We start from the raw sequence: 17,980 nt of genomic DNA, 5'->3' as shown, positions 1-17,980 counted from the left end.
TTCGCACACAAACGGCACTTACACTGACGATATTTTTGCTGTAATACTTTTTACTGTTTTGAAACACAAATATTTGTGTTCAGCAAAGTCTCCTAAGTATAACATTACCCCTCATGTACAGGTTTTAGGGTGTTTTCAAAAGTTAGAGTCAAACATAAGGCTTGCGTTTCAGTTTTTTCACAATGAAATTCTCCAGATTGGTTACGTTGGCTTTGAGACCGTTTAGTAGCCCAGAAATAAGAATTACCTCCATAATGGCATACCATTTGCAAAAGTAGACAACCCAAGGTATTGGAAATGGGGTATGTTCAGTCTTTTTTAGTAGCCACTTAGTCACAAACACTGGCCAAAATTGGCTTTCAAATTCGTTTTTTGCATTTTTCACACAAACAAATATTAACGTTAACTTTGGCTAGTGTTTGTGACCAAGTGGCTACTAAAAAAGACTGGACATACCCCATTTGCAATACCTTGGGTTGTCTACTTTTGCAAATGGTATGCCATCATGGGGGTAATTCTCATTCCTGGGCTACCATACAGTCTCAAAGGCAACGTAACCAAACTGGCAAATTTCAATGTGAAAAAACTGAAAAGTGTAACATGCTTTATTTGACCCTGTAACTTCCCAAAACACCATAAAACCTGTACATAGGGGGTACTGTTTTACACGTGAGACATCGCTGAATACAAATATGTGTATTTTATTGCAGTGAAAGCAAACAGTATTATGACATTCAGTTAGAATGTCACATAGAACTAAGAAAATTTAAAAAAATCTTATTTTCTCTCATTTTTTTTATATTGTATTCATATTAAGTTATGTTCCATACCTAAATATTTGATGTTAAATGAAAGCCCTGTTTCCCCTGAATAAAATGATATATAATAAGTGTGGGTGCATTTAATATGAAAGAGGTGAATTACGGTTGGACAGACATATAGCGCAAATGCCAGGTTTTGTTTACGTTTTTTTTGGATCACAACTTGTACATTTGGCTGCGGTCTTAAGGGGTTAAACTATTAGACCTCCATCTAAGTGAAGTTTCTTTTTTGACTCATTCTAACTATAAACAGGATAGGTTGCTTTTATATTGACAGGGGACCAATTAGATAGAATAATGAAGTTGAATGATTGGGTGTCTGGGGCATAAATATATGCAGTAAAAAGATCCTACTGTGGCATCAAATACTAGCAGAGGAAAGATGCTGCTATTGAGACCCCAAGTATTTTCTGGTACTACCAAAACAAATGATGTAATGCACATTTTGTTTCGAGACTTTGTCCCCTTGCTCTTTTGGGACAGGGGTGGGGATTCCTTCTCAAATTCTTTCTATTGCCATTTATATAGCGCCAACAGATTACGTAGCGCTTTACAATATTATGAGAGGGGGGATATATCTATAAATAGGACAATTACAAGAAAACTTACAGGAACAATATGTTGAAAAACTTAGTCTAGGAGGTGGGGTATAAAACACATTAGGACAGGAAATAGCAATCAAATAAGGTGGGAGTGAAGCAGAGCTGGAGGAGAGTAAAGTGCTGCCCTTTAGGAGAGAGCAAGAGACAGGTATGTGAGGTAGAGGTTACTCTGGGATGCCATACGCTTTCTTAAAGAGATGGGTTTTAAGGCAATAGGGGAGAGTCTGTCAATAGGCAGGCTATTCCATAGGAATTTCTAAAAGTGCCAATTTCTATTGAAATCTGTACTTTTTAAGGAAACTCTGTTCACACATAAAGGATTTCAGCAAGCTAACATGCTTTTAGGGGTTTGGAGTTTCCATTGAAGTGTCATACAGTGATGAGAAATCACTTGTTTATCTCTCCTTAATAAGAGCTACTGCCCTGATTTAAAAAAAAAATAAAAATGTATTAGTCCTAACTGTAACATGTTCGAATTCATTGTAGGCTGATGCTCCTAGTACTATACAACTAAGGTATGTGATATTGGTAAATTGGGGGAGGAAAATATGTTGTCACAGTGAAGCTTGGTGAGATGCCGGCATGCATGTTCTCTATCCTGTGCAAGCAAAGGTCGCCATCCCATTGCGTTCCTCTTCCCTTCAGCCTAGAGAAGATGTGACCGTCCTAGGTTTGGGGCAGTGTGTATTGGAGAGCTCTTCTGTTAGGCTGTAAAAACATACTTGGAGTAGTAAGGGACTATTGATGACAATGTTCTTTTCTTTGTTAGTCGAAGCACAGTCTTGATAATGAGGACGCTTGTCGTGATGACCTCCCATATGTATTTGGATCCATGGAATTTTCGGAAGATGAACTTTTTTACGATGAATACTCACTTGCTGGCATTGAGCCACTCACTCCAAAGGAGGTGTGTATTTTAACTTGGTAAACTGGTGTTTCACATACCCTTACAATATAGTGGTGCACAGAGCTTTTTGGGATAACATTGAGTAGTGCTTTTTTTTTTTATTTTAATCTATCTAAAAACAAAAAACATAGAATTCATTTTACGATCCCCATCGTGCTATCCTTTACAGTCAGTAATGGATCATATTAGAAAAATCATTAAATACAAACCTATTATCTTAACACCAATAAAATAAAATAAAAAACCTGTTCAGACTATATCATTCTAATATTCTCTACATCCTTTCGTATTGCTCCCTTACTTAATTCCTTTTTCTTCCATTTCCCCTTTTCTTCCTCGTTTCTCCTTCTCTTCCATCCTTTTGCTTATAGAGCCTAGTTCTTGTCTAATGTTTCAAAGTGTAACAGCAAATTGTCCCATATATCTACATATTTAACAAGCCCTTTAATATATAGCTCATTCCTCTTTCCATTTGAAATTGGGATATAAATTGGGTGAGAATGAAATGCTGGTCCTTTTGCTGACTTCTTGCGATCCTTTAGCTTAACTGTGATCAAACTATGGGTAAGTACTCGTTGAAGCTTTGTCATGTCTGGCCAGTTAAGATGTAACCACATATTACCTGGTTTTCGGGCTATTTTTAGATTACCGTACTTAAATATATGATATTCTGAGATAAGGTCTATAGGGGGGTGACCTTTTCGCCGGACCACCATATATGTAGGTAGTTCCCTGGTTCTTTACCGCATCTCCAACACAATTGGTTGTTATATTCTTTATACATTTTTGCTAGTCTGGATGGAACCATATAAAAATTATTGATCAATTTAAAGTGAGTTTCAACTAAGGACAGGCCATGTACCAATGTATTCACTTTATGGAGTGCTAAACACCACCACTCCTCCTCCTCCTCCAATATGGATATTTAAAAAAAAATATTTAACGCATTTAGAGAACTGCTGCTTCAAGGTGTATGTGGGGGAAAAAAAGGGATTTCAACTGCTTATACAACTCTCCGTTAAAGAGAATAGTTTTAGTGGATAAATAGTGCTTCACCCGTAAGAAATTGAAGATCTCTCTAGTCTGCAACCTGAACTTCCCAAGAAGAGTCAAAATGTTTAATTTTGTCGTTATTCAATACTTTTTTTTAAATTATATTATTTTTATTCTCCAATTATTTAAAGAAACATTTGGAATTTCTTTTTTGATAATGTCCAATAGTTTATCATTAATCTTCAATTTCTTCTTAATTTTATTCCACAATGGGGTAATCTGACTTAATACATAGGATGAAGAATGATCCCCCCTCTCCGGGAGACCAGATCATAGCTGAGAGATGCTCATTACCACAGATCTCTGTTTCCATTTTTAATCCAGTTTCCTCTTCAATCTGTTCTTTGTTTAGGGCTATATGGAAGATTATCCCAGCTTGACAATAAGTTTTAATATCAGGAAAACCCATCCCACCTTTCCTGATTTTATTTAACAATAGTGACTGTTTAATCCTGTTTTTTTTTTCCCTCTCCAAATAAAGTTTGCGAAAGATCTTTTAATCATGGCAAGCCAGGGTTTGGGGATGGCCAGTGGCAGCATTCTAATCATGTATATCTATTTGGGGGGGGGACAGGGACATATAGGCCTTTATAATGTTAACCCTCACCCACCATGAAACCTCTGCTCGACTCAATTCTTTCAAATCTTTATTTGTTTCCTTTAATAAATGTAAGAAATTATTTTCCATCAGTCTATTCAAATTACCACATTTTTTTTTTTTTTTTGTCAATCTTTCTTTTTATTGAGGCATAATATTGCATGGGTACAGAATAAAGATGGGGAGACAATAAAACGACATGCAGTTATCACAATTCACGATACATCATCTCCGAGCATTGTCAGCCTCATTTTATATGAATAATGTGTATTAAGGCCTGCGTATAACTGTATTGTTAGGTAGGTAACATAAAAATTATGCTGCTCTTGGAGCCTAATGAGTGATGTAGATATAATCATGTTATTTGTCGCGGTAAGTTAATGCAATTGGATTATTTAAGAGTTGCGTGTTTAGGGATATACTATATTGGTATGTCTCAACTGTGTGTGAGCATAAAGAGTGTGCAGCATACTGAGTAAGCCTTAGGTAGTGGTGCTCTTGGAGGCAGCATGAGAGTGTGTGTTCGCCGTATCAATGTTAAGCTGAGTGCAATATGAGGTTGCACCCCTGTATTCTCTGGTCACCTGCTATTGGACCTGAGGCTAAATAGCAATTTAATACGAAGCAACTTTGTGGATATTTTGCGTAGGTTTTAGAATTGTGCACATTTTTGTATATTTGTCATTATGAACCTTAACATGTAAAAACAAGTATGTGACCAAAATGCAATTATAGAGTAATTCAACAGGCTGATATCCACCCCATGGCGCACTCAGCACCGTGTACTGGTTTGCTGCGATTGCCTGGACTTCAAAAGAAAAATCATAACAAACTTATTTACATTAAAAAATATGAAAAGATGTGTTAGCTAAGGTATTAGGTAGAGTCATTGGATACCGGGCATCCCTCGAGTTTGTAAGTAAGTCTGAAAAACTATCGGGTGCGGATCGCTGAAGAGACTGAGTCCGCCCGTGTGGGTAAAGAGTCTCCGCACAGTAATAGAAAATAAAAATAAGGAAAATAAGAATAAACTATTTCCGTGATGCAACATCATCACTGGAGAAGTTCTCCTCTGCTACCTGTGTAGAGTCCTATGCGGACAGTCGACAGGGGAAGTATGGTATGCCCGAAAGTGGGTCCAATCTTGCTGAGCCCAAGTTCATGTAGTGGCTGTCGCATAAGAGTTGGCAGTGGGTCGTCGGGGGACAAACTCCGGTGCAGCGGCTGCGTTCCTCCCCAATGGGCGCGTGGGTCCGGTCTTGCTTGTCACTGTGGCGGGTGCAGTCGTGGGTAGGTTCAGTAGTTCTAGTGCCTCCGTGGCCTCCTGCATGGTATGAACTGTGTAAGAGTTGCCTTCTCGGTCAAACTGAAGGGTGCGTCCTGATCCCCAGCGGTACCGGACTTGGTGTAGTCTCAGGAGGGACGTAAATGGGCCCAGGGATCTCCTCCACGCCAATGTCCCCCCCGAGAGATCAGCAAAGAAGGAAAGTGTCATACCCTCAAAGGTAAGCGTTGGTTGGCCTCTAACAGCTGTCAAGATTGCCTGCTTGTCACTGATGGACTGGAACCGTATTATGAGGTCTCTTGTGGCGGTAGTTGGAGCTCTCGCAGACTTTGGCAGGCGGAATATGCCATCGAGGGTGATCGCTTTGGCTGACTTCGGGGTCACTAGCGTGGTGAGAAGCCTCCTTGCCAGGTGTGGTAGTTCCGCCTCTGGGATGGAGTCCAGGACTCCCCTAAGTTTTAGGTTGTTGCGGCGAAGTTTATCCTCCTGGGAGGCCAGTTGTTGCTCGTGGAGCAAGGTTTGCTGCTGTAGGCTATGTATTGCCGCTTGTAGTTCAGCAATCTGTGTAGTGTGAGTAGTAACGGTGCCCTCCACAGCTCCCAGCCTGGTTGTCATGAGTTTAAGATCCCCTCTAAGCAGGGCCACATCCGCTGCTATCTTTCTGTGGTGGTCTGCCATGAGTTCCCCTATAGCCTCCATTGTCACTGGGGTGGGGGCTTTCATGGGTGGCTGTGTCTGTATCAGCGTTTGTACCTGTGTGGTCTCAGGCCGTGGGGGGTCCCCATCCTCTCCCTCAGAGGTCTCATCGGAAAAATCGGAGCATCCACCATGCATGGCTGCCACGTGCGCTTCGGTCGCGGCCTGTGCTTGCCTCCACAGAGCACCGATATCCATGCTCTGTCGGGGTTTTTCGGCTTTCACCTTTTTAGTTTTTCGACCCATTGAGGTTGTGTGGGTCTCGATGGGTATCTGGAGCGGTGTTGTGAGCTGTTTGCTCGTTGTATAAGGGGTTCGGTGGCTCAATTTGTCGGGAGCTCCGCTACCATCATTACCACATATTTTAACTACTAAATATGTAAAGACTTTGGGACAAGAAAAATTTATAGTTCTGTTGAATTTTATTAAATTCAGTGGTTGCTATATTTTTATATAAAGATATAGATTTGGTCTTATTCAACTTATAGTTGGAGACATTGCTATAATCAACCAATATTTTAAAAACCTTTGGTAAATTTAAAAATAGTGTTAGAAATGTACAAAAGAATATCATCCACATAAAGAGATATTTGTACATCTCCCGAGAGGACTGACTTCCTCCAGAAACATTTTTTTTTCTTCTATTTTGATGGCCAATACTTCAATTCGTGGTCACTACTCTATCCTAATTCTCTTTGACCTGTCTGCGGATTTTGACACTGTTGATCAACAGCTTCTTCTCATCCTCCGCAATATTGGTCTACATAATATTGCTCTCTCCTGGTGCTCCTACCTCTCACAGTGCTCTTTCTGTGTTCCTTTCTCTGGCTCTGCTTCTTCTCCCCAACTCCTCTCTGTTGGTGTCCCCAAGGTTCAGTCCTTGGTCCCCTACTGTTCATCTATACTGCCTCCCTTGGGAAAACTCATTAGCTCCTTTGGCTTCCAATATAATTTATATGCAGATGACTCACAAATCTACCTGTCCTCTCCTGCTCTCTCCCCGTCCCTCTTGATTAGTGTCTCTGACTGCCTCTTTATTTCTAACTGGATGGCTGCCCACTTCCTTAAATTAAACTTGACCAAAACTGAAATTCTGGTCTTTCCTCCCTCAAGTGTTGTTACTCCTGTGTCTGTCTCCCTCCAAGTCAACGGTGCTACCATCAGCTCCACCACGCAGGCTCGCTGCCTAGGTGTTTTCTTTGACTCCAACCTCCCCTTCAAGCCTCATGTTCAGTCTATCACCAAATCCTGTCGTTTCCACCTCAAAAACATTGCGCGCATCCGACCCTACTTAACACCGGGTGCGACTATGGTGCTGGTCCATTCCACTGTCCTTTCTCGCCTTGACTACTGTAATCCGCTTCTCAGTGGTCTTACGTGCTCCCAACTAGCGCATTTACAGTCCATAATGAATGCGGCGGCGAGGCTCATCTTCCTGTCCGCCCACGCCTCACCCTTCTGTCAGTCCCTACATTGGCTTCCTGTAAGATATAGGGCTCAATTTAAAAATTCTGGTTCTTGCTTTTAAATCTCTACATAATGCTGCTCCCACTTATCTATCCTCCCTAATACACAAGTATGTCCCGTCTTACGATCTGCTGAAGACTTACATCTATCTTCTGTCAGTACTCCCACCTCTGCTCGCCTTCAAGACTTCTCGAGGACTGCACCGTTCCTGTGGAACTCCCTTCCCTCCTCCGTTAGATGCTCACCCAGTCTCCACTCCTTCAAAAAAATCATTAAAAACCCACTTCTTCATAAAAGCGTATCAATTAAACTGTTAATAGCTCCCAACTGATTCCTCTTTTGCAACTGTCACTAGTCTAATACTATCTTTACCCCACTCCCTCTAGCATGTAAGCTCATTGAGCAGGGCCCTCAACCCCTCTGTTCCTGTGTGTCCAACTTGTATGGTTACAACTACTGTTCGTCCACCCATTGTAAAGCGCAGCGGAATTTGATGGTGCTATATAAATAATAAAATAATAATAATAATAATTGTTAAAATGTATAGGATAGGGGACAGCCCTGTCTCGTTCCATTTTTCAGCTCAAACCAGGATGTGCATATATCGGGGCCTATAGTTCTTGCTAATGGGACCTATTGTGACCTAATCGCCCTTTGTATCCATCCAGTCAGACCAAATGACTCAAGGGCCCTTTTCATGATGCCCCAACTGACCCTGTCGAAGGCCTTTTCATCATCTAACAGGATCAGGAGGGGCCTCTTCCCTTGGTCTGCCATATCCATATAATCAATCAGCCTGTGTTTTTTTCCTCAGAATGTTCATTAGCGAGAATCTCTTCCTTTGTGATCTCGTGAAGAAAGATAGATCTTGTAGTATAATTATATTTTAAATTCTGAGGCTTTATTCTGCTTGTGCGAAGAATGGTATCTTTAATCTGAAAGAACTAAAAATTTACAATTATCCCTTGGCAGATTTTCTGGTACTGATTTTGGTCTAAAAACTTGATGGCATCTCCATGTGCTGGAATAGAATTTTGTTGTCAATTTCCCATATCTGCCAGAGTATGAGCTCTGTCTTCCATTTCTCCCATTTTTATTTCTAGATCTATTTGTTGTTTATTCTGTAAGGAATTCTGTTTTTTTTTTGTTTTTTTTGTTTTTTTTCTTGGAATTCTAAATTCTCCATTTTTTTTTTTTTCCTCCATCCCTTTAATTCTGTTTGTCAGACCTCCAGTCTGTTTTGTCTTCATAATTTTTGTTTTATTTGGCTAGTTATGGCTTCTAATTGTTCTTGTAAGCAATTTCTTAGGAATTCTGCTGTAATTGATTTATCATTCGGGCAGTTAACACTGCTTGCAGAATCCTCCGTACCAGACGTGGATAATACAGATTCTTCCATTTTCCTTTCCTGTGTTATTTTACTGACTGGTGAGAAAAAAAATTGAAGCTGCCCTATCCCCTTTAGGGTCTTTCTTCCTGTCTTTTTTTTTTTTTTTTTTTGCCATTTTATCTTGAGCTTTTGAGGCCATAATTCAAACGAGTAGTTAAACTCACTTTCCTAATGAGGTGCAACAGGTTTGATATGCTCTATATTGCCTTTAAGCCAGTGTTAACCCCCTTAAGGACACATGACGGAAATATTCCATCATGATTCCCTTTTATTTCAGAAGTTGTGTCCTTAAGGGATTAAGTATTCCATCAACTCACTTGCAATATATAAAAAAAGAAAACGGATACCCCCCCCCCCCCCCAAAAAAAAAACATGCAATTTCATCCTATTGAGTTGTGGGTCAAAATTAAATGCTTACTCTTACTCGTTAACATATGGAAAAATATCCACTCTTATTACAAAGACCATAATACTCCTTAAATTAAGGGAATTTGACCAATAACTACTTTTATCACTTTGTCAGGTCTTACCCTTTTCTTTAGACTGAAATCTGTATTTCCATACAAGATAGGGTAGGGGAGATTCCGATCACATGGATTGTCTGCCAGTTCCTTTCCTTCTTTACGCACCAGGGTTTCTTCTGCCTTCCTGCTTCTCATTTTGTAGGGGATATATCGCCGCTTCACTGTTTTCAGTTGCCCTCATTCTCATCAGTGAGGTAGACACCGTTCAGCTGCTGCTTCCAAAACCATGCTGCAGCGTTTCTTAGCTTCTCCTCACCGAACCTCCTTAACTCTGCCCCTGGATGCATACAGGCGCCTCCCTACGTCATCCTTCCCCCGCACAGAGAGTAGTGCTCTTATCTACTTGGTGGTTCTTAAGAATTTTTACACTTTCCAGACTGTTTAGCAGAATTAATTGTATCAGAAACAGACCATACTAGCCTGGAGCTTCCCCTTGTCAGATAAAAACCATAATTAATGACCGCTCTGCAAACTATCTGCATTTAATCTATACTTCCATGCAAATCATCATCATTTGGATAGAGACTTGCATAAATCACACAGATCTGTCTAGTGGGGAAAGTAGAGTTTTGCCATTGTTACCAAATTGGGAAGTGGGTTTTTAGTTGAGCTGTATCGATCATACATGCGGAACTCCACAAAAAAAAAACACCCAGCATGCCCCCCCCTCCTCCCCCCCCCCCCCAAAAACAATAATTTGTAACAAAACTCCTTTTTTTTTTTTTTCTCCAAAACTTGCCTCCATTTCAGTTCAGAGGCTCCGAAGTTGAGAAAAGTCTAACTAAACCAAGTTTAAATTGACGCACTTCAGAGTGTGTATGTATATATTTATTTAATTAGTATGTCTGTGTTTTAATTTATTTATTTTTCTCCCAATTAATTGTTTTTCAGTACTCTAAATACCACTGTGAAATAAAAACTGTTGCCTCCCCATCCGTAACTCCAGGAAAGCAAAGTTACACTACAAAGAAACAGGAAAATAAAGAGAACTTCGATACCAAAGCAACAAAGTCAGAGAGTCCTTTTTTGCAACCAGCTCCATGGACACCTTTCTCAAAGAGGAGAGGGGTACTTACCACTCCAAACCATAATTCACTGGTTCCACCAAAAGGTAGATATTCAGTTGTGCTTCTGGCAATAAATGTTTCATAGTCTGGTTAAAGGGACACTGTAGGCACCCAGACCACATCAGCCCATTGAAGTGGTCTGGTTGCCAACTCCCATCACCCTTAACCATGCAAGTCCAATTATTGCAGTTTTTATAAACTGCAATAATTACCTGCTAGGGTTAGGGTTAACTCCTCCTCTAGTGGCTGTCTGCCAGACTTCCGGGTTCTTAGACGCCTTTTGGTCGTCTAAACGATACTGGACCTACTCGCGCTATGCATGAGGACCTCCAGCGTCGCCGGAAACCCCATAGTAAAGCACTGAATAATGCTTTCCTATGGGAAAATCATAATGCGAGCACGGCCATCTGGCGGCGGGGGAGAAGCATGAGCGGAACCTGTCCTAGCACCGAGGATTCAGGTAAGTGTTTGAATGGGTTTTAACCCTTTCAGCAATGTTGCAGGGAGGGGGGCACTCCAGGATTCTACAGTGCCAGGAAAACAGGTTTGTTTTCCTGGCACAAGAGAATCCCTTTAACACTTCTTTTGTAAAGTGCACAGTCATAATAATCTTAACGAGGAAATAAATGATTACACGGTGTCTCCCTTTTGCCTATAATGCTTAATAATTATGTGCAATACATTTATATCCTGTATAACTGTTATTCTATACAAAAACTAAGCACAAAGAAAAGTGGAAAACAAATACTATGTACTAGTGCAAAGATGCATTTTAGTGTCAACACATATTGGTGTGTGTGCAGTATAGAATTTATTTTTCTTCCCCTCCCAAATGTTTTATTTTTCGAACACAATCTATAGTTTTGTATTTCTTCATTAACGCCTTCACTGCAAAAAAAAGTTTTTTTTCATTTTTTTTTTTTTTTCATTCTGTCTCTTCTTTTAGTAGAGAAAAGTCCACATGTACGAGAAGCACCTTCAAAGAAGCAAGCGGTTACTGCAGATATTATTTCTGTTATTAGTCCAGAAAGGCGGTAAGTAAACACCGCCCAAATGTTGGCAATTTTAAAATATTTCTGAATTTCAGTCCCATGACTAGGCTAGGTTTGTGTGTTTTTTTTTTTTGTTTGTTTTTTTACATTTATCATTTTGCTTTATTTAAAATAGCAGATTACACACTGAAATACATCAATAGCACGTCTCTGTTCTGATCTTGTAAGTAGCTTTAGCGTTCATGTTTGCTATTGGTGGCTGATAATTACTGGGTTATGTTTTTTGCTTGTCTATGTACAACCTGCCAGCTGCAATATTCCTACTAATCTTGCTCTCGGTCTGTACTGATTTACTTTATAATGGCGTAGGTCATCTATTGTGACAGGTCACGTGTTTGAATTTTGTTCTTCTAATGATTTTATAAAGATACTCTAAGCAACATTAAGCACTCCAATTTAGTGTAGTGGTTATGTTGCTATGAGTCTGGGCATTGCCTCCCTGTCTTTGTCAAACCCTTTGTGAAATTGACACTGATAATGCTCAAGTGTAAATCAGCAGAGGAGTGGTCATCCCTAGAATGCCTGGAATATTATTCATTTGGGCAGATTGGGGACTATATGATGATAATAGGGGCTAGTGTAACAGTTGCTATATTCAGTTGCCAGATTTGTGCTCTGTTTCCTTGTATATAAAACTGTTACTCTTTTCTTTATACACTGGGCCTTTTTGTTCCTTTTTACATTTCACCATTGATTGCATTGATAGAATAAGACAAATTAGTAATTACTAACACAAGGATGTTCTGAATATTTAAATAAAAATAGTTTCAGAAACTCAACCTCAAAACTTCCCCATTTCAAAATGGCATGCCTTTTATTCAATATAGGAGGAGTACAGTCAGTAGAATAACTGCTTGTACTTCAACATTCTCGTCTAAATTAGACTTCGGTCTAATTGGGGTGGGATTGTGGGATTGTTTTGGATTGGCTGAATTTTTTTTACTTTTTTTCCCCCCACGCCTAAATATGTTTTAAAGCTCAGGTTATGTATGTGTATGGATCTCATTTTTGGCAGGTCCTATAACTGCAAACACATGCTTGCTTATAGGACCTGCTAAAAATGGGGTACATTGGCATTATGGCAGGCTTATAGAATGTATGATCATATGCTATAACTAAACCCCCATTATTTTTACATAGGTAAGCTACTATATTAAAAAACAAACAAAAAAAAACTTGCATTTTCTGAACTTTGTAATTGCTGTTTAGTGAATAAGTTTGCTGGATCTATCTATCCTAGACTTAATTTAAAGCCAGGGACTAATGAAAGTATTTAGAGAATTGGGCAGACTAGATGGGCTAAATGGTTATCTGCCATCACATTCTCTGTCTCAATGTAATTTGCCCCAAGCAACACCTTTTAGACATCCATATGCATGTTCAGGTGAGTGTAGCCCTCCAGAGATTTTTTTTTTTCTTTCTTTTTTTTGGGGGGGGAGGAAAGTAATAGTGGGGCGCCTCCTATTCTTCCCTCTGTTGGTCACTTCTCAATTGATCTGTGAATAAAATAAACATTTAATGGCTATCCCCTAGCCAGAATTTACTTTTTATTTATTTACTTTTTTTGGATGCCATGGTCAGATTTCAGAATACCAAATTCTAGTCCATCAACACTAGATGTTTGATCAGGTATATGTTTGTGTGGCACCTTGGAGTTCAGCCGAACTCTGTATCTCCAAAGCCCGTGTACAAGTCTAATCAAAACATTGCTAGATTTTGGCAATGTTATTAAAGGAATGTCCACTGGGTGGTGCTGCATAGCAAGGAAAAGCCTTAATGTAGGATTTTAGAAAAGTTGACTGCTTTAAACTCTTTCACTACTTTGTTGATACGTTTTATTTTTTTCCTTGTATCTTTCTTTATAGGTGTCGTTCTGTGGAATTGGACTTGAACCAAGCACATTTAGATAGTGCGCAAAAAAAGAAAGGAGCAAAGGTTTTTGGAAGTCTAGAAAGAGGACTTGATAAAATGATTACCATGCTTACTCCAAGCAAACGAAAAGGTTTCACTAGAGAGGGACCCAGAAAATTGAGGGTAAAAAGTTTTTTACTTTTTTTTTTTTTCCTGACTTACAACAAAAGCACCATGACAACTAGCTTATAGTAGTGGTTATAGTACTAAGAGGCAAAGTATCTCCGATAGTTTAAGTGCGTTAACACTGCAACTAATTTGCCTTTTAACCCTTTCATGGATGCCAGATTGACAGTGTGTATTGGTGAATTTTAGTAATACTGCATTTAATGGACTTGTCTGTGTCAATAGATTCAGCATGGTGCAACCCTCCTGTAAGCCAGTGCGGAAAGCCTCTCCTTTTACAGCAATGCCCACTAACTTGCAGGCTAATTTATAAAAGCAAGATGTCACAGTTTACATTTCAGCTATTTTTTGCCAATACATTTAAATTCTCTGGTAAATTCTCAAATTCAAATATGTCATCAATTTTTTAAGCTGGTTTATGCTATTATTGTAGACCTGAAACTCGCTGAAACCTTTAAAATAAATAAAATCTTAGTCCTGTAAATAACCCTGCTTGATATATAAGGAGAAAGTGTGTCTGTGTTTGTGTGTAGGGGGCGGGGGGCGGGGGGGGGGGGGGGAGGGGGGGAGAGAGTGTGTACTTGTGTGCATAATCACTAGAAAAGTTTACGTAGCATAATTTATATTATGTTTTTGTTCTGTTTTTTTCTCACAACTTTTCAGGCACATTACAATGTGACCACCACAAACCTTCTAAATGCTGACCAGCTGCTGAACGAGCTAACTAAAATACTGCCTATGAAGAATGTGGACTATGTGCAGAAAGGGTAAGTATTTAAAGGGACACTCCACTGCTCAATTGCAGGGAAACATCACTGTTTAGTAGATATACCCCAATGAAAACATGTATTTATGCATTTTTCATTGGGGGTATGTCTAAAAACAGTTTGCAAAAGCTGCAGTTCTCCTGTCTGAAACTTTTGCAAGCCCTTCCCTTCTCATCGAGCTACACTGGGAGGTTTGTGATTGGAGTGGTACAGAAAGTCTGGGCGGAGTTAGTCTTTGTAAGTCTTTGGGCTTTTGCCTGCCTCTTGAGTTTAACTACACTGCGTTTAAAAAAAAAAAAAAAAAAAAAATTAGCACTACTGTTTGTCTGACAGTCAGGGGGTGTAACAAGGTTAATATATGTGCTAATTTCTATTGCAACCTGCACTTTTTGTACAGTAATAAAGAAGACTTGCTCTTCAGCAAGCTTTATGGTCTGGGGATCACTTTGCCTGTTGCTATCCAGGGGAAAAAATAAATTTCTAAATAAATGTGTAAAGAAAACATGTCTGTATGTGTATACCAGGATATAGATTAGATATATAAATTTCTCTTACTTTTTTTTTTTTTTTCTTGACACCACTTCACAGGTATATTTTCAAATGCAAAACACAGTCTGATTTTGGCAAGGTAACAATGCAGTTTGAGTTGGAAGTATGTCAAGTAAGCAAACCAGATGTAGTAGGAATCAGAAGGCAGCGATTGAAGGGAGATGCTTGGGTCTACAAGAAACTAGTAGAAGATATTCTGTCAAGCTGCAAGGTGTAACTCTTGGCCTTTCATGTTCAATGGTGTGACAACAACATTGCCTAGAACTGCTGTTTCCTGCGCTATCCTAGATCTCCTAATCTTAACTGACATAAAAGGCACAGTAGATTGTCATTCACCAATCTTGTCAATATATGTAAATAAACTGTTTTAGCTCTGTCATGTCTTTTAAATGTCCTGTTTGTCACTCCTTATCATTGTAATCACATATTTCTGTAATAAAATAATTTTGAATGTGTTTTCTCACTTATTGATAAATTTAAATTGTATAACTTTTTTTTTTTTTCCCCCAGTATGTTTAGTCTTGGCATATTTTTTTTTTTTCTATATTTTTTTTTTTTTTCTCTAAAGGGATTGTTGACTGGTAGATGGTGATGGCACATTTGCATAATTCTTTTCCTGTCTGTGGTTCTTAAGTAGGATTTATTGAGGTCGTTAATTAAGCCGCAGCTGTGGTTACTAGAGTTAAACTGTATGCTCAATATGTTGAGTAAAATAGGATTGACTCCAATAAATGTGGTTTTTATTCCCCCTTTTTTTTTTTTGTGAACAAAAGGCATGGCTTCCATCTATAAAGTTGTATGATTTTGTAATGAAATGAAATGTAAATTGATTACTTTAAATATTGTACCAGGATTAGCAATGCATACAAAATGATAATCATTACCCATTGGTCCCACACTGTAAAGGTCATCAAAACCTTTAATATTTATAATTTCCTGTTTAGAAACAAGAACATTTACTTTGGATGGGTAGGGGGTTCGTTCCTCTATTTACTTTAGTCCTTACTTTTATTTTTTTTCTCTTTTAGGTTTATTCCCTAAACTTTGATTTGTATCAAATTAAAATCTAAATTGCAAAATCTGGAGCTAAAGTAGCTAAACTGTAACTATAAATGTAATATTGTATTAAAAGTCAGATTGGCAAAAACTAGTTTACTGATTAAACATCTTTGACAAAATGTTATAGCCAATGCATTAAAGCAGTGGGATGTGCAATTAACATTTTCTCAAACTACCAGCGCATACACAAAGAAAGGGCGAAAACTTAATAGCTTGCCTGTTGTATGGTCTCCAGTCAGGTCTCAAATAAGCTTTTGCTTGCATGTGTTACCGAGAACTTTTTCTGTTTGCATATCAGACTGATCCCACCCTTAGCAGCAGTTCAGATCTGAAAAACCAGCAAGTTCCCTCTGTTTGAAATGTATAGCATCCCCAGATTATAGTTTCAGTATCTATTGTGAAGTGCAATGAATACCCCTGAGCAAAGAGTCTGGATTATGTTAGTTTGGGGGCAGACGCTAAGCAAATGTTTTGGTGGAGTTACAGAATATTATTGCCATTTACATAGTGCCAACAGATTCCTTAGTGCTTTACAATATTATAAGGGGGGTTTTAACTGATGGGAACTGATCTTGTGCTCTCAAATTGTGTTCAGGAATGAAGGGGGGGTGGGGGGAGGAGAAACACTTCCCATTATGACAATGTTACAGATGCTAAATGTGCCCCATGCACACATTTACACTCACACTGCTGAAGATTCTGTGTGTGCTACAATTCTGCGGTGAGCAGATTCCATGCATTTCTCATGCAAAAGAAATGAGAAATGTGGTGCAAAGTTTGTGGATTTCTTAATGGTTAAGGCATGGACAATGCACTGGTCAAGACAAGATATTTAAATATGAATTGCAAGGATTCTACAGGAGTAATTTAAAGGGAAACTATAGGCTAGGAATACAAGATTGCCCTCGTTGTTCATGCTTTTAAATGGCCACTAGCAGTGGAGTTAATTCTGCAATGTATTTATTGCAGTTTATCAATAATTGCAATAATTACCATTGCAGGGTTCAACTGACAAGGGCACTGCACCCAGACCACTTCAATAAGCTGAAGTTGTCTGGGTACTTGGTGTCCCTTTACACAGTAATATGCTTGATGTGGAATTTGCAAAGTACAATACCTTTAAATTACTCAAAGACTTAAATCAAATTGCCTAAAATATGCCGGTGCTCATTTTGTATAGGGTCCAAACAAAATGTAGTTCAATATATTTATCTTGTCAATCCAACATTACCTTTTGTGAAGTTCCCGTTTTTAAAATGTCAGACCCACTTTAAAGTAAATGTATTTGAGTCTCTGCATATAACATGTTGGGTAGGTTATTTATTTTTCTTACTTCATTGATGAATGAGACTACTTTATTGTTGTTGGCATAGGTGACACGACTCAGAACATGAATGAAGCAGCCTTTAAAAAAAAAAAAAAAAAAACCTCAAACCAAACAGTTGTTCATAGGCAAAATTTGTCACTTTTAAGGGGTAGTCTATAAATCCTATTCCAATTGCCAGTGGAGCTTCTAACTGCCTTTTACTTCATTTGTCTAAAATTTTCGCTTATATAAAAGTTGTCTCTACTTCGTATGTAAGATTTGAAATTCTAATACAATGTTGATGAGTTTATCATAGTATTCTATCAGTGGAAAAAAAAAAATCAAAAGTAATAGTCCCTGTGTACAAATGTGTGGATCAACAAGGGGCTAATTTAACCTTGCAGCTCTGTTCTCTGTAGCCCTAAATAAGCAATATCAGGATATTTCACTAAAGTGAGCAATGGAAGTGAATTTCAAATTAAAGGAAATAGCAACACTGGAAACTCGCCTCAATGACAGAATTTTGGGCAAGACCTTTGTTGACCATGTACTAAGGTCCTTTAATTACGTCATAAGCGTAATCATTAGAGGCCATCTACAAATTGGTATCTCATTGGTATAGGACCCTAGGAGTACTGCACAGGATTGTTCCTTTTATTTTCCTCCAGGAGGGCCAAGGAACCTTCTGGGCATTAGAACCGAGGGGAGAGACTAAAATTAACAGCCATGGACACAAAAGGCGAGTTTGACTAAACAGGCCTTGCCGCCGGCACATTGCTATGTTAATCCGTCCAGAGCAG

General features: G+C 38.8%; 1 protein-coding gene across 1 annotated transcript in view; it reads left to right on the top strand.

Moving 5' to 3' along the window:
- The window catches only part of MELK (maternal embryonic leucine zipper kinase), a 47,507-nt gene extending 32,306 nt beyond the window's left edge, over positions 1-15,201 (top strand). Inside the window, exons 13-18 of the mRNA XM_063457274.1 lie at positions 2,193-2,330; positions 10,235-10,454; positions 11,357-11,444; positions 13,328-13,496; positions 14,163-14,266; positions 14,855-15,201. Coding sequence (XP_063313344.1) covers positions 2,193-2,330; positions 10,235-10,454; positions 11,357-11,444; positions 13,328-13,496; positions 14,163-14,266; positions 14,855-15,032 — 897 coding nt within the window. The 3' untranslated portion in view covers positions 15,033-15,201. The remainder of the gene's footprint in view (positions 1-2,192; positions 2,331-10,234; positions 10,455-11,356; positions 11,445-13,327; positions 13,497-14,162; positions 14,267-14,854) is intronic.
- Positions 15,202-17,980: the final 2,779 nt, after the last annotated feature.

This window comes from Pelobates fuscus, chromosome 5 (genome assembly GCF_036172605.1).
Source record: "Pelobates fuscus isolate aPelFus1 chromosome 5, aPelFus1.pri, whole genome shotgun sequence".
Lineage (NCBI taxonomy): Eukaryota > Metazoa > Chordata > Amphibia > Anura > Pelobatidae > Pelobates > Pelobates fuscus.
The sequence above is the reverse complement of the archived record's forward strand: the minus strand, read 5'-3'. Positions and strand labels throughout refer to the sequence as shown.